General features: G+C 40.5%; 1 protein-coding gene across 4 annotated transcripts in view; it reads right to left on the bottom strand.

The window, feature by feature from the left end:
* Positions 1-1,131: 1,131 nt before the first annotated feature.
* NGF (nerve growth factor) overlaps positions 1,132-15,749 on the bottom strand; it is a 53,175-nt gene continuing 38,557 nt past the window's right edge. For 3 of the 4 annotated variants that reach the window (XM_083444584.1, XM_083444586.1, XM_083444585.1), the window contains one exon: positions 1,132-2,030. In XM_083444584.1, coding sequence (XP_083300710.1) covers positions 1,287-2,018 — 732 coding nt within the window. In that variant the 5' untranslated portion in view covers positions 2,019-2,030 and the 3' untranslated portion in view covers positions 1,132-1,286. Of the gene's footprint in view, positions 2,031-4,933; positions 5,060-15,749 lie in introns of all 4 variants that reach the window. The other variant, XM_083444583.1, reaches the window with a different exon arrangement.

Below are 15,749 nucleotides of genomic sequence, written 5' to 3'. Positions count from 1 at the left end.
CACTGAGCTGTAGCCCTTTGCCAATGGACATCATTAGGCATGTGCTGTCAGATAGTAGTTCTATGTACACTTATTTGGGAGCATATCACATTAAAATGATGATGCATATAATATTGTACATATCCCATTATGCTGTGAACCACCCCAGGATCTTTGGATAAAGGCGGTATACAAATTTATGAAAATAAATGAATAAAATCAGTAAGGCCTACTTTGGAGTAAAAATAGATTTGACTGCATGTCCCATTGAATGCAACAGACAAATAATTCATCACTCATGTTAGTTTGAATGGGACTTCATTAGAACTAAATTGAGCTTGATTAGGACCTGTCTTAATTTTAGCTGCAGTTGACCCAAATGAAATGCAGAAAAGACTGGTGGTTTCATTCCACATTACAAACTAGATAATTTCTCTTATTGCAAAATATTTGCTCAATTGTTTCCTTTAAAAGGGCACATCACCAACCAACTTAAATAAAAAGGTTTTTACCTTCTAATACAGACATCCCCAACCTTCGGCCCTCCAGATGTTTTGGACTACAATTCCCATCATCCCTGACCACTGGTCCTGTTAGCTAGGGGTCATGGGAGTTGTAGGCCAAAACATCTGGAGGGCCACAGGTTGGGGATGCCTGTTCTAATAGGTAAACAGGCACAATGAAAAATGGTGAAAACTGATGATTTTAAATAAGCTTTGTAAGATATCAGCTGAAATCTATGAGGATGTATAAACATGAAGACCACTACGGAATGACTCAAGGTGCAGAATTATGTATCTTCTGATATGTGGCCTGATTGAATGCAAATATTAAAATAGCTGGGTTAGCTTACTTGGGTTTAATTTTGGCTTGGATGAGGAGCTGAAGGATATCTGGAATTCTTCCAATGGACTAATATGACAGCTTTTGCTTTTTGTCTATTTCAAGACTATAGAATGTCACACACAAAAACTGCTGTTTCGTGGTAAATCAGGATGTGGAAGGCAAAACGGCAATGTATTCCATTTTCAAAATCTTGCTATGTCAATCATGTTAAAAGGGAAAGTTGCGGCTACCAAAATTGTAAAAAAAGAAAGAGAAAAAAAACTCCTGTTTTAAAAGGAAAGAGATGCCATTAAAATATACAACACATCAGCAGTTTCAAAAGATTTTAATAAATAATGAGGATTCATTTCTTTACTGTATAAACTATAAATATACCATAGAGTCCTCATAACTTAAAATAATTTACAGGCTGAGGTAGGGGGCTGGGAGGAGGTGGGTATAAGATGGAGGGTTGGTCTATCTCAGAGGTTCTCTGTTTTCCTACTGATTACGCATACACAGGCAGTGTCAATCCGAATGAAGCGCCAAGCTGCCTGCTTGCCATCCATTGTCAGTGCCTTGACAAAGGTGTGTGTGGTGGTGCAGTAGGAATTCCAATGCCTGGCATCAATGCCTCTGCACCCACTGGACACCGGCTTAGGGTCTCTGCACTTGGTCTCGAAAAAGTACTGTTTGTAAGGGTAGTTGTTATAGTTTACGTCCACCACCACAGTCACCTCTTTGCCTTTAATGTCTGTCGCTGTGGTTTTGTTGGCAACCCACACACTAACACTGTCGCACACAGAGTACTCTCCTCGGTTGTGCACAGGGTGAGCTGCACGCTTGGCTCGGATCGTCCTGTTCGTAGAGTCTGTGCTGTCTAGGAACTCCACACTCGGTCCATCCCTTGACAAAGGTGGAGGCTGAGTGCTGAACAAAACCCGAGGTGACTGGAACCTCCTCTTCTGAAAAAGCTTTGGGTCCACTATGATGCTTGCAGCTTGCCCAGATTTCCTGTTCACTACCTTCCCAGTAACAGGCTGGCTGTGGTCTCTGTGCTGAGACGTTTTCATAATGTGGTGTGTTTTAGTCCGTCTGCTTTCAGAAATGCCAGATGTTGCAGGAGACCCCAGTGGTGCATTATCTTCAGTTTTTGGTGCTGCCCGTATGCCGATCAGAAATGCTATAATCAGAGTGTAGCACAGCATGGACATTACGCTATGCACCTAGGAGAGAACAGACCAGGAACATTACTGTGAGCAAAAAAAAAAGGGCGACATGCAAAAGGTTCCATTTCAAGCCTAGTCAATAGATATGTGCTGATAAGGCAGTCCCAATGAAAGTGCACTGTTAAAATATTTCATCTTCTTCGCGAAGGCCTTGCATGTGGATGCCAGATGTGGCTTTCCTCCCCACCCCTTTCAGAAAGACTAACTCACAAAGCAGTGATGTGCTTCATAAAGTGGGAACACTAGGAAATCATAACTGGGTTATTGTTAATTCCTGTGGTTTTTGTTATTAGGAGATGACTTATAGAGCCATTGTTTGGGGGCTTTAATGCGGAGTGCTGCTCCTGGCAAGACTCTCCACTGGTTACATGGGAACCTTTGGAGAAAGATATTTATCTATCTCACAAGAATTATTTTCTTCTGCTAGATTGGAATGAGCCACAAAGATAGCAAACATGGCTAAAGGAGGCTTGCTTGGCGCCTTCGCTATACATCTTTAGATGCCAGGTGAAAATGTTTCTCTTCAACCAGGCCTTGAAGGGCTGATTAACATTCCATGTCCTTTTAAATGTGTTTAAATTTGTGGGAGAGGGGCTTATGGTTTTGTTTTCATTTTTATTATGTATTTTGTGTTTTTATTTTGCATTTTTATGCTGTGAACTGCCCTGAGATTTTCAGATGAAGGGCGGTATACAAATTTAATAAATTAAATGAAATTAAATTAAATATTTTCACAGGGAGGCCAGAACTGGTATATCTCCAAACAAGATACTAGACACGCAGTATGGACATAATCAGCTTCCTAAAAATATATCCAAATAACATGTAAGAAACTTGCAAAAAAACTGATATACTGAATTTAAAACCAATATATAAGCCCTGACCTGACCATTAACCCATCTACATTTGTCAGTTTTGTCAGTAGTGAAGCATTAATATATTATGGTGTTACTATTAATTTATTACCAACACTTCGCTTTAATTTCCCAGGGCAGGTTACAACATGAAGACACAATATTAAAAACTGTTTGGAACAACCTGCAGCCACAAAAGAATGGAGGGTCCTAAAAATATGTCGAAAGCCAGAGAAAAGAGTAATAAACAATTCAACCCACAATTTAGGCTGCTTAAGGGCATTGATTTCAGGGAGTTGAAATGCATGTAACAAATGTAAACCGAGTAAATGTTGTCAAGATTGATTTCCCCTTCTTTTTGTTGTGTTTTGGCTGAATATACTGAGTGGACTAAAGTCTCAAGCTCTCATAAGGAAATGGTTCAGACTCTGATACTAGGCATCAGTTGCAAAGCCCTCCTAGACAAAGGGCACTCATTAGCCAGACCTCTCTGGCACACCTCAAATCATGTTTAGATCCAGAGTGAAGCCATGTGCTGAGTGGCAGGAAGCGACAGATGCTTCCTGGGCAAGGGCAAAAGAAGCACACCAGCCATATACTGCAGGAATACGCAGGCCCCTTATCCTGAACAATTCAAATGAAAGTCAGATGCGTCAGGACAGCTCAAACGAGTTTTCTGATGTCAATAGGGATGCTAATGAAAAAAGGTTTGCACAACAAAATCCAGACACTAGCACATAGTAGCATCTCCACCTTTGTTGTTTAAATACAATCCCTTGGTATGTAACTCCCTTCTGAATAGGAAAAAGGAGGTTAGGGATGGCCATAAAATGCTGTTTGGGGTTAAATACATGGGCAAATTTGCTGCTTTGAACTGTAGCAACATTCAAGAAAGGATTTATCTCCCTTCCTTTGGTTTTTTTTATTACATAGTTAAATAGTATTAGGGTATTTGCTTCCATGTCAGCTTCCTAACATTAAAAAAATCAAATTGGATATTCTTGTTGATGAAATAGATTGACAGAGGAAAGAGGAAGGATTAAAAAGCAAGGACACAGGTCAGGTATGATTGTCACATGGAGTTTCAAGCTGGCACAGTTCTGTGCATCATCCGCAATGAGTACACTTCAGTACGGGGACCACATCAAAGATCATTTCTGTTCTTCCATTCATAGACCCTATAGCACTATTGTTTCTTGGTAAGAAATTTTATTAATATTCACAGAGCATGCTGTTCACAGATGCATCTATCTTCAAGGAGAGCAATAATGCCAACGGCAGGCATAGCTTGCAAGCATATCTCATTGTAAGTTTTATCAGGTAGGATTTCACAATGGCTTCAGCATGAAAAATTTCACAGTTTTATCGACAGGGAGAAAATATAGTCTGGCATATGGTAATGCCAACTGGATAAGCTTCCATTGCCGCAATTAACTAATTGCATGTATTGCAATGTAATCATGGCTGTCCCAAAGCATTTTGTTGTCTGAAGAACAAGCAGAAGAACAAGTTTTGTCTCTCTCCACCCATTTCCGAGGAAACCTTGGTCCCCTCCCAGTGGTGCTTTGCCACAACTGGAATCCTGTTTTTTGCATCCTCCCCTCCCCTTTATCACTTTTCCATGGCAAAAAGCAGCTTAAATACCAAAAGCCTTTAAAAGATCCTTGGAAAGAATAATTAGCTTGAAATTGGTGGACTCATGTATCCTCCCTTTTATAAAATTCAAGGACACACAATTCACTGAAACGGTCTCGCTATCTTGTTTGATACTCTTTTAATTATTTCAAAATTGATCAAATGATTAAAAATCATTTAATGACTTCTACACACCCCTGCTTCTAGTTTAATGACTCTGTTGCACTCAAAAGCAGAGTGATGTTGATCCTGTATACCATTTCTATAATGTATCCTTAATGGGTAAATTGGGAATTCTGTTATGAAAAAATAATTGTGAATATGGAATAGGGGACAGTATTTATTTGAGATGAATAAACGTAAGAGCATATTTAACATGTTGCTATACAGAATATTGAAGTATAAACTTACTGAACTCTCCATACTGCTAGAGCTGTTCTAGTAAAATGCGGGGCTTTCCTTTCCCAGTAGTAAAGTTTTGAATTGTTGATGAAATAGTAATCAGTTTCCTCATACCAATAGCAAAGCTCTTTCCCCCTTAGATCTTAAACACAAAATTATTAAAAGAAAGAACGTTTCATTGAGAAAGACTGAAATTGTTATAAGGTACCAGCTTGAAAGCTCGCTGCAAATTGCACCCTGATCCTATTTCTGTTTACTCAGAAGCCCCACTGAATGTATCAAGACTTATTTCCACATAAACATGCATAGGATCAGTCTGTTATCTATAAATGCACATTAAGCTTGTGTTTTATATATCTATATCTATCTATCATCTATCATCTATCTATCTATCTATCTATCTATCTATCTATCTATCATCATCTATCATCTATCTCTGAAAGCTCCTTTAAATGTATTCAATCAGCAGAACAATAATAAGATAAATAAGTGGTCTGTCCAACTCTCCACACACTGAGATACCTTTGTTAAAAAGGGACTTTAAAAACCATCAACTTAACACAATCCACACTACAATTAGGTCAGAATCAGCAACTAATGTACACAAAGTTCAAGAGGATAAGCCAAGCTACAGCAGAAAATAATTAAAACATACAGGAGACATTCTAGAAACAACTGATGGAGAAGACTGTGTCTGAGAAGCAAATCTGAAAGGCAGCTGAATCTTCTCCATTCAGCTCTTGCACCACTAGCAGTTAGAAAAGTCCTATTCTCTGAGTGCTTCTCCCCTTTCCTCTATAGTCTTGCCGCAGTTTACAAGCAACAAATATCCCCCCTCATTCTTAAACAGCTTCAAGTAATAATTTCAATTCTGCCAATAAACTTCACATCAGATCTTATGACTTGATAATAGCCATCTCCCTTTCCATTGGTTATCTCTTTTATGCAGCACTGTGGGTCAGTTTTTTGGTTATCTTTCTTCTCATACCCAAAGGGATTTACAGACAAAGACAGCTATCCGGGCCGTGTGGCCAGCATGACTAAACTGCTTCTGGCGCAAGGGAACACCGTGACGGAAACCAGACTGCACAGAAATGCTGTTTACCTTCCCGCCACAGCGGTACCTATTTATCTACTTGCATTCTTCATCGTGTTGGCCATTCTGCATGTCTTTGAATAGAAAAGTGGGAAGGGAAGGAGAAATGTGATCCACAATATACAAAACCCATCTGATCTTCAGGTAGGAACTTTTTGGGTCTTTAACAAAGCCATATATGCTGGGAGTATTTTGCAATAACTTGGTTAGTGTTATATAACATAAGGTAAATGTAAAGGGACCCCTGACCATTAGGTCCAGTCATGACTGACTCTGGGGTTGTGGTGCTCATCTCGCTTTATTGGCCGAGGGAGCCGGTGTACAGCTTCCGGGTCATGTGGCCAGCATGACTAAGCGAACCAGAGCAGCACACGGAAACGCTGTTTACCTTCCCGCCAGAGCAGTACCTATTTATCTACTTGCACTTTGATGTGCTTTCAAACTGCTAGGTTGGCAGGAGCTGGGACAGAGCAACAGCAACTCACCCCATTGTGCGGATTTGAACCACCAGCCTTCTGATCGGCAAGCCCAAGAGGCTCAGTGGTTTAGACGACAGCGCCACCCACATCCCTAAAACCAAATATAGGCTCACAAACAATACCTAGGCAGAGACATTCACATCTGGAATTGTTTCCAGAAGTACAGCTAGTGGGTGCCTAATTCCAAAATACCTTTCTCTCAAGTGTTGGTAGAAATAGTAGCAGCTGATGAGCAATTGGCAAAAAGGCATGTCAATTTAAGACATTTTTCAGCAGCCTCTTGCACGTTTGTATGCTTCTTTTAGCATTTCTTTCAGCACTTGCCATAATACCAACAACCCATCCAAGTCTCTTACGCTGATTGACTACCAACTTAATCTCACAATGCAGGACACTTCCAGAGTGTTGCTATATTTGGGTAGGATTCAGCCACATACTGGCAAACTCAGTTTGTGCAGTAGAAATTTATCTAGAGGTCTTATGCAACAAACTTTCTTCCCCCCAAATACTGGACTGCTTGCATGGGAAATGTACATGGGGAAAATGACTGGAAAGTGTAGGATAATGTTTGTATGATACAATGTCATCTAAGCACACTGCAAACTAATCAGGATGAATGTTCAATTATCGGATCAGCTGGAACCCAGACCCCAGACTCCAATCTAGGCTTTCCTGTCTCTGACATACAGTAAGAGTGCTTAGAGGTGCTTCCTTACACTCCAATTGGCTCTTGCATTTCAGTAAAATATCTACATTGGCCTTTAGGGCTGCATGTTTATTAAGGTGAGGCAAGACCAGTATGCAGCAGGTCAAAGAGTTACAAATTAAATCAAAGAATGAATGCAAAGTATGAGAATTCTCAGCATAGAGGCAAGCAAGCTCTTTTTCTCTTCCTCTTGACCCCCAGCCCACTCTATTATGTATTTAGCAAAGCAGGGTTAAATTCTCTCCCTGCCATCCTCTCTAGCATCAGCAGCAATATAAAATACTGGACATAAGGAATTTTTCCAGACTATTTTCTGCCCTCTTCCTGTTGTTAAAATAGCAAATTATTCAAGTGCACAAGCATTCATCACATTTAATATTCAAATTTATTTATTTCAACTGGCAATCACAGCTCAGTTATCTCCAACAAACTTTTGGGGAATGTCCCATTGTTTTCAATGTGCATTTTTGCCATTTGTTTTAATATGCCCTCTGACTGTGTGGTGCTATAAACAATATTTTGGAAGGGACACTGTGAAAAAGGCACCTGAGCAGTAGTGGGTGGATTTGAGTTTACTGAGAAGGGGCACAAGACTGGTCAGATGGGCAGAGAGGCAAAGGGAGCCATGTCTTTATATTGAGAAAGAAGCTGAGTGAACACAAAAGGGCACTTTATTGATGGGGAATTTTGAGTTCTGGTAGGGCATTTCCCCATCCTAAAAAATGCCCTGCAGCTTCAAGTTTGAGGGGATGCCTCAGGCCTCTCCCTGCTAGCCAGAGTCTAGGTGACTCCTCATCTTGGCAAAGTGGAACTTTGAGGAGATTGTGCAGCTTTTCCAGGATGATTGACAACGTAAGAGCTGTCACTTTCCAAAATGTGTGACTTAAGTCGCCTGCATCACTCTTTTATAGCAAGGTTGGAACAGGCATGATATCCAGAATAAGGAGCAGCAGTGTATTAAGTGTAGTGAAAAAAGGCAAGTAATGGCAGACACATCATTCACAAGGCTTATTGAATCTGTGGAGCCAACTACACAGCAGGAAATTCTTGAAGCAAGTTGCTAAGGGTAAATGTTAACAGTAGACTGCTTAGCTTTTCCTATTGAAAACAGCCAACAGTTACACTGCAGGGGGTTGTCAGGTCTTACTTCTCTGTATGAGGTACTCAGCTCACACTAAGAAAATATAGGTACTGAACCAAAAGAGCCCAATTAACAAATGAAGACAGGAATAAGCCATGTCTTTAGACCTCAGCTGGGCTTTCCTGTAAGTTCAAGAAGGCTTCCTACCATGTGCCTGACAACTGTTTACTGGTTTGGGGCTTTTTTTGTTTTTGTTTTATTTTTAAAGAAACTGGTGCTGAAAGTTTGAGAGTAAAAGGAAGGAATCTGCTTAAAAACCAATGTGCTGAGCTTGCTGATCTCATTTGCTGAGTAGTAAACCTCCCCAGCAGAAGTGGGTTGCTTCATGGAGCTGCAGCCACTAAACTAGTTTCCTAGCAGGTGGATCACTGCTGCTTACCAGGCAGGAAAGAGATGGGAGTGAGATGGTGGGGACGTTGTAGTGGTGCCAATGCACCTGCGGAGCCGACCCAGTGCTCCGGCCAGTGTGTTTGCACCATGACGACCTCTTCACAGCCTTGCCCCTCCTCCTCTCAGTAAGCAATAACCAACTCACTTCCAAGGAAGCTGGCATAGTGGTTCCGCCTCATCCAACAAGTTGCTTCTACTCCTGACCTGCTTTCAATTAACGCCCAGGGGAAGAAATTGTGAGATAACTTGTCACATGGGGCTTTTTCAGATCGGATCAGGAATGGCAGGGAAGCAGAAAGTTGGAGAAACCTTTAACTGGGAGAAAAACCACAAACCACCCATGGCTACCATGCAATTAAAAAGTAGGTCCAGTTCTTTGCCCACTAAATCTATAAAGTGCCATGTGAATGAAGCAGAAAAATGGAAGCCTCCTTCACACAGGTGAAGCAAACTTTTAAGTAGGCAAGAAGATAAGTTTCAGTACAGCACTAACCTGTACATTTTCTTCTGCACTACTATGTTCTTCTTCCTCCTCCCTTGGGAAACTAAGCTTAGGAGGATGTGGGTAGTCCCTTATACCTAACTGGGTGTTGGCCGGAAAGTTGCTCCACCAGCAAGATCTTTACTGGAACCAGCTGGCATACTGCACCCAATCTTAATTCTGTATCAGTCACAATTGCCTGCGCAACAAGAAGAGACTGAGGCTGACAAGACAGGGGCACTGTGGGTTGGTGGTTCTTGAGTCCCTAAAGTTTGTTTAGTTCTTATTTTGGATAGGATTAGTTTGACTTCACCCCCCCCCCCCCCAAGCTGCACTCCTCCATCGTCTCCCGAGACATGCATTCACCTTGAAGGAACAGATGCACAGCCTTGAGGTGCTCTGTTGCTTGTGACTCAAGTGACTTCAGTATCCCAAAGCACCTTTCACCAGCTTTGGTTGTATAACCAGCTGCAGCCTTTGCTGGATAGGGAGAGCCTGGCTTCAATGATCCATGATCTAGTAAAGTCCAGGTTAGACTACTGTGGTGTGTTATATGTGGCACTGCCCTTGAAATTGATTTGGAAGCTTCAACTAGTACAGAATTCAGCTGCTAGCATTTACTGGTTTTCCTAGATACAGCCATGCTACACCAGTCCTGAAACACTATATTGGCACCTTGTTTGCTAACAAGCTAAACTCAATGCACTGGGTCTTAATGTAATGCCCTAAATTTCTTGCTCTGCCAAAGAATCTCCTCCTGTATCTGATAGCAGTTGCTCCGGCATGATCACCCAGAATATGAAAAAGAAGAAGCTCCCCACCAAAGAAGATAAAGAAGATCGGTAAAATAAATTAATGGACTATGCAGCAATGATTAATCAAATAGGAACTCAAGAAAAGAAAAGGACAATAATTTGAAAAATGAAAAATATTTATTGCATATTTTCAAAGCATTGTGTATAATATTATATGTTAGAAGGATTTCGAAAAACACTTGTAATATGATAAGGTATAAAATTGGGAATTATTATGAATTGAAGATATTATGGGCATGCATGAACAAATGTAAAACAAAAGAACCAAGAAGGGGGAGTGGAGGGGAGTCAAGGGATTTTGGAAATTCCATGTATGGGAGTTATGTGATGTTTGTTTGTTTGTTTTTGTAAAAATGAATAAAATAGTATAATAGACAGATATACAGACATACATCTTGCTCTGCCATGACTTGGAAGTGGTAGTGATTACCAAAAGCTTTCCAAGCCTATATCAGGTGTGGGGCTATGCAAAGCTGATCAGGGCTGTGTGCAACTCCCAGTGGGCCGTGCTGCCTCAGTTATGGAAACTGGCCACCAGCGTCATCTTCAGGCTGCCATCTTAGCATTTTCTTTTGAGTATTTTTATCTCCTTGGGCGTGCTGCATGCAATCTTTAAAAGACACCATAGCAAATGTTGCAGCTGCATACTCCTGTGTGGCTGTGGAGGAGGAGAAGCTGTAGGGGAGTCTTCCTCAGTCTGAAGATGCTGGGAAAGCCACGCTTTTCATTTGACTAGCCATTTTATGCTATAGTATTTTAAAAATTTATTTAAATAGTTGTGTTCCTCTAAATTTTATTGCATTGTTTATGTATCATATTATATCTATAGATCGTATACTGCCCTAAAATCCATTTTTGGATGAAGGTGCAGTTTACAAATTTCTGGAATAAAGTAGATAAATAGATAGGTTGTTGTACCCAATGTTCTGGAATTAAATTTTCATCAATGAGAATTGTTTCAGAACAAAAGCTGGCTGCTGTTCTCTTCCCACAAAACAGAAAAACCTCATGCCACACAGAATGTACAAAATTACATTCTTTGTAGGACTATCCTATTAAAACAATGGTTTTGCTCTAGGTCCACCACTTTAAGCAATGATAACCACAGAGCTACTATTACGGGTTTATGCCAAAAATAATTTCATTGGATTTCCAAGCACTGCCACCCTAAGAAAACAGAGCCTCTATTTCAACTGGCGGCTTGTTTTAACCACAAGAAAAAAGTTCCAGTTTCAGCAGTTTTTTTCCAATGTTCTTTTCGTCTATATTTTCTGGATTCACCATGAAGGCTAAATCCAGTAAATGAAGCAGTGTCAAGCAAACGATGCTAAGGATAAAATCTGTCAGTGTTTCCATTGTCAGTCCAATTCTCAGGGATTAACATCATTCGCTGAAATGAAATCTTTCTTTGCAAGTTGTCAATCCAGATATAAATGATTCCCCCCACTTGCTATTTGAACTAGTTGAAATCCATTTAGTTTAATAGCAGCAGCTATATGCTTCCACCTCCAAAAGGTTTGCTCTCTTTGCTCATGAAGGACACAACCAGAAAAGGGTCACAAAAATTAGGCCAGACCAAACCGGAAGACCACTAAAAATAAAACCCAACTGCCTTTATGGAATACTATTCCATATTTTATGCTGCACTGTGCACATGATCACAGTATGTTTTTTCTCCAAGATGAATGCCAGTACATAACATTTATGTCAAATCCTTTGAATTCTCTATTTCTCTGAACATTAGATGCTAGTTGTTAATGATAATCAGCCTCAGTGGACCTCAGTGATGGTAAACTTAACTAAGAGTGGTATCTTGAGTGCTTCTGCAATTACACATTATAGTCCTATGCTGTTAAATTCTGCCAAAAAATAAAGTAAATAGAATGATAATTCTCTTATATCCATGCCAATGAAAGTAGGTTTGTCTAGTATCTCGCAGTAGTAGGCGCTTAGATTTCCCTTACTTGCTTCCCCACCTCAGACACATACACGACGCAAAATTTGTGAGTGGATTGAAATTGCTACACTGATTTTCACTTTTGAGAGAGAAATTTTTACTATACCAGAACACAATTTCTAGGCATGCTTGCTGAACTATGCACAGCTCAAGAAGAAAACTGGGGCCCCATATCAAGTCACTAAATTGGTAACCCACCAGTTTGTAAGCCAATAATTTTTGCCTTTTGCCTCTACTTCAGCTACTTGCTGCGTTCATAATAATTCATCATTCAGAGCAGAGTTCAACCTGGATTAATAGGTTGACTCTACCATAAAATGGAATGTGTTTTATTTACTATAATTACCTGTGTAGCTCATTGCAACACCTCCAACTTCCCCATAAACACTGTGCTAATTGACTATTGAATAAATTGTATTTGTCCTTGCAATGCCTGTTTACACTTTTATAATACAAGTATTTGTTTACATCCAAGTGCTTCACATGTATTTGTCAGTCCCTATGCAGTGGTGATCCTTCATTATAATTCCATTATTAACCTCCCTATGTCCCCCCTTTTTTAGTTGTTCACTTTTATAGGTTGAGGCCAACAGGAGCTTTGCTGGCATCCAGTCTACATTTCCTTTCTTCTTTTTGGTTTTCAGAATCCCAGTTTTGCTTTTAGATCATTCAATAAAATGTAAATAACTATTGAAGGATATGACAAAATAACCTCTGTCATGGCTCTGACTGGCTGTAGTGCATGAAAAAAGAATAATTGGTGAAGAGGAGCAGGACTCTTACTGCAATTGCTCTGACGTTATGGCACAACCTGCGGAATGAGACAGAAAATTGTACTTTTCTGGTGGCTTTTGCAAATGGACACAAAGTCTACCTCACCCAGGAGTCCTACAGCTGTGGAAAGGGTGCTTTGGTCCTATCGTACTGCTGCTATAAAGCGCACTGTTATTTTAAATGTTCCTTTTTTATTACAGTTGATGGTTTATTTGCTAGATATTGCCTCAAGCCCTGAAGAGACAGCATACAAATGTGATGTTGCCTCAAGCCGTGAAGAAACAGCATACAAATATTTAGATTTATTTATTTATTTATTTACACACACACACACACACACACACACACCAACCCACCCTTTGGTATCTGACAAAATGTCAACAACATGGTTAGCTGTAATAAAGACTGAGCTATCAAGGGCTGTTTGAAGCTCATATTCAAAGTGGATCCATCTACCCTTTCATTAACTCAGTAGCAAAGGTCAGGGGGGAGATGAAAACCTGCTATCCTAAATTTCCTCGATACACATATAATTACATTTCAAAAACAAAAAAAGCTCACAATCTTCTAGTGTTTCGTGTTTCTGGTTCCATTTGACCATGACATCATGAACAAAGGACAGCTCTCCACCCAGGGAATTGGCTCTGGGGTTAACAAGAGCTCCATAGAACCCATCTGCCTCAAGAGACTCCGTTTATTTGAGTAAGAGAATCCTTGAGATTAAGAGCAGATTTCTTTTTTTCCCACACCTATAGAATGAAGGAAACCAGGCGCTCTCTCCCTCACCACTAACCCCATGCAATTTAGATATTTAAGACTCAAAGGAACATGAATTCATACAATTCCCAGCAGAAACTGCAGACGCCCTCCCTCTCTGTACTGACTTTCTTGTTTCAATTATAGCCAATGCCCAGAGCTTAGTCACCCATTTTGGGGAAAGAAAAATCAGTGTAACTTCTTAATAAAGAGTGTGCTGGCACCCCCTAACCAGTCATAGCATGCAGAATTCAAGTGCTGAAAGAACTCCAATTCAACTATGTTGAAAAATCTAGCTTTTGACTTCCATGTTATGCTCTCAGGCTTAATACTGTTGAAGTTAACACAGTTCAGGTTTCTGCCTCTTCCTGGGTTAGTTATTTCTAAAGGTGAAGGAGAAGTTTGGTCTGCTTTTTGCAATGGACCAGCCCAGTTTTTGAGCCTTCAACTGGCTTGCACATTATAAAACAACTATCAGCCAAATTACTATTTTTTTCCAGATTTTGTGATGCATTCAGTATGAAAAATACACAAACTTATGCATTTTTTTTGTAAAGAGTACAAACAGGAACATGCATCTTAAGAGAAGAATGTGTATAAAATGTTTACAATTTAAATATAAATTAATGTACTCTTTCAAAATATCTGCAAAACACCAGGCCAAAACAGACCTATGATTGAGCACCAATGAAACTGATGTAGAATTGAAATAGGTTTGTTTGTCCATCCCTAGATACTTCCCTTTGTCGATCTTCAATTTTCCAAGCTAGATATGCCTATTGATGATGTAGAAAATATATAGTGGAAATGCAAAACTATATCTCAAATTATGTTCACTACTATGTAACATCTCCCACTCAGTTAAATGTAATGTTACACAAAACATACTGTTATCACCTTTATGATCAGTTTGAATTAGATAACCTGTTGTACTTTTCTAATGTTGCTTTCAGATTGTTGGTAGAAGACTAGATTTAGGCTCCAAATATACAGTGGTACCTTGGGTTACATACGCTTCAGGTTACAGACTCCGCTAACCCAGATATAGTGCCTCGGGTTAAAAACTTTGCTTCAGGGTGAGAACAGAAATCGGGCTCCGGCGGCGCAGCGGCAGCGGGAGGCCCCATTAGCTAAAGTGGTGCTTCAGGGTAAGAACAGTTTCAGGTTAAGAAAGGATCTCTGGAATGAATTAAGTACTGTATTTTTTGCACCATAACACCCTCCTAGAAAGTAAGGGGAAATGTCTGTGCGTGTTATGGAGTGAATGCCTACGGATGGCGGGGGGGGGGGTCTGCTGCAGTCGTGAGCAGAGGATCCATGGTTCCCCTTCCTTCCCTCCTCCATGGCTTGCTTTGAAACAGCAAAGCGGGAGAAGAGCCGTTGAGTGGGGAGGAAAGAGGGGCAGAGAGCCTGCTTGCTTTAAAGGAGCAAAGCGGGAGAGGAGAGGAGCCTTCTCCTCTTATACCCCTCTTATTAACAGCATCCTTCTCCACCCACCCCACATGTGTCCCTTGTCCCTTGAGTGCTTTTCCTTCCCTCCCCACTTAAAACGTGGTTACAAAGCACGGATCCACATGGATCCTCAGGATTTTTGCACTGGGTCACCCCAAATTCACCATCAGATCACATAGCATGTCCATGGCTACAGCTTGCACCAAAAAAACACACACCCACTGTTGCAGTGGTGCAAAAACGTGGTTACAAAGTATGGATCCACATGGATCCTCAGGATTTTTGCATTGGGCTACCTCAAACTCACCGTCAGATCACATGACTGTGGCCACAGCATGAACCACAAAAATCATACATCCAGTGTTTCATTTAGAATATTTTTTTTCTTGTTTTCCTCCTCTAAAAACTATGTGCGTGTTATGGTCGGGTGCGTGTTATAGAGCGAAAAATACGGTACTTAATCCGAGGTGCCACTGTACTGAAGTTATTTATAGGAGAGATGTGCTGAACAAAGGGACCAAGTCTTGTATACCCTTTCAAAAGTGTTTTTATTTTCAGAGAGATACTGGGGGCATTTGAAAGGGAAACAAAATGTATTTACAGGGGCATCTCTATTGCCTCAGCAACTGCAACAATGCTCTCTGTTTTGCCAAGCTTGTGGTGTGGCAATGAAGCTACCAAACAGAACATTGGCTACGGAATGCAGTTGAATGAACACTGAATGAACACTGATATGTAGAGCTGAGAATGGATTCTGACAATTAGTGCTATAAGTGGG

The sequence above is a fragment of the Podarcis tiliguerta genome (genome assembly GCF_965153285.1).
Source record: "Podarcis tiliguerta genome assembly, chromosome: 6".
NCBI classification, from domain to species: Eukaryota; Metazoa; Chordata; class Lepidosauria; order Squamata; family Lacertidae; genus Podarcis; species Podarcis tiliguerta.
This window is presented reverse-complemented; position numbering and strand designations above follow the sequence as displayed.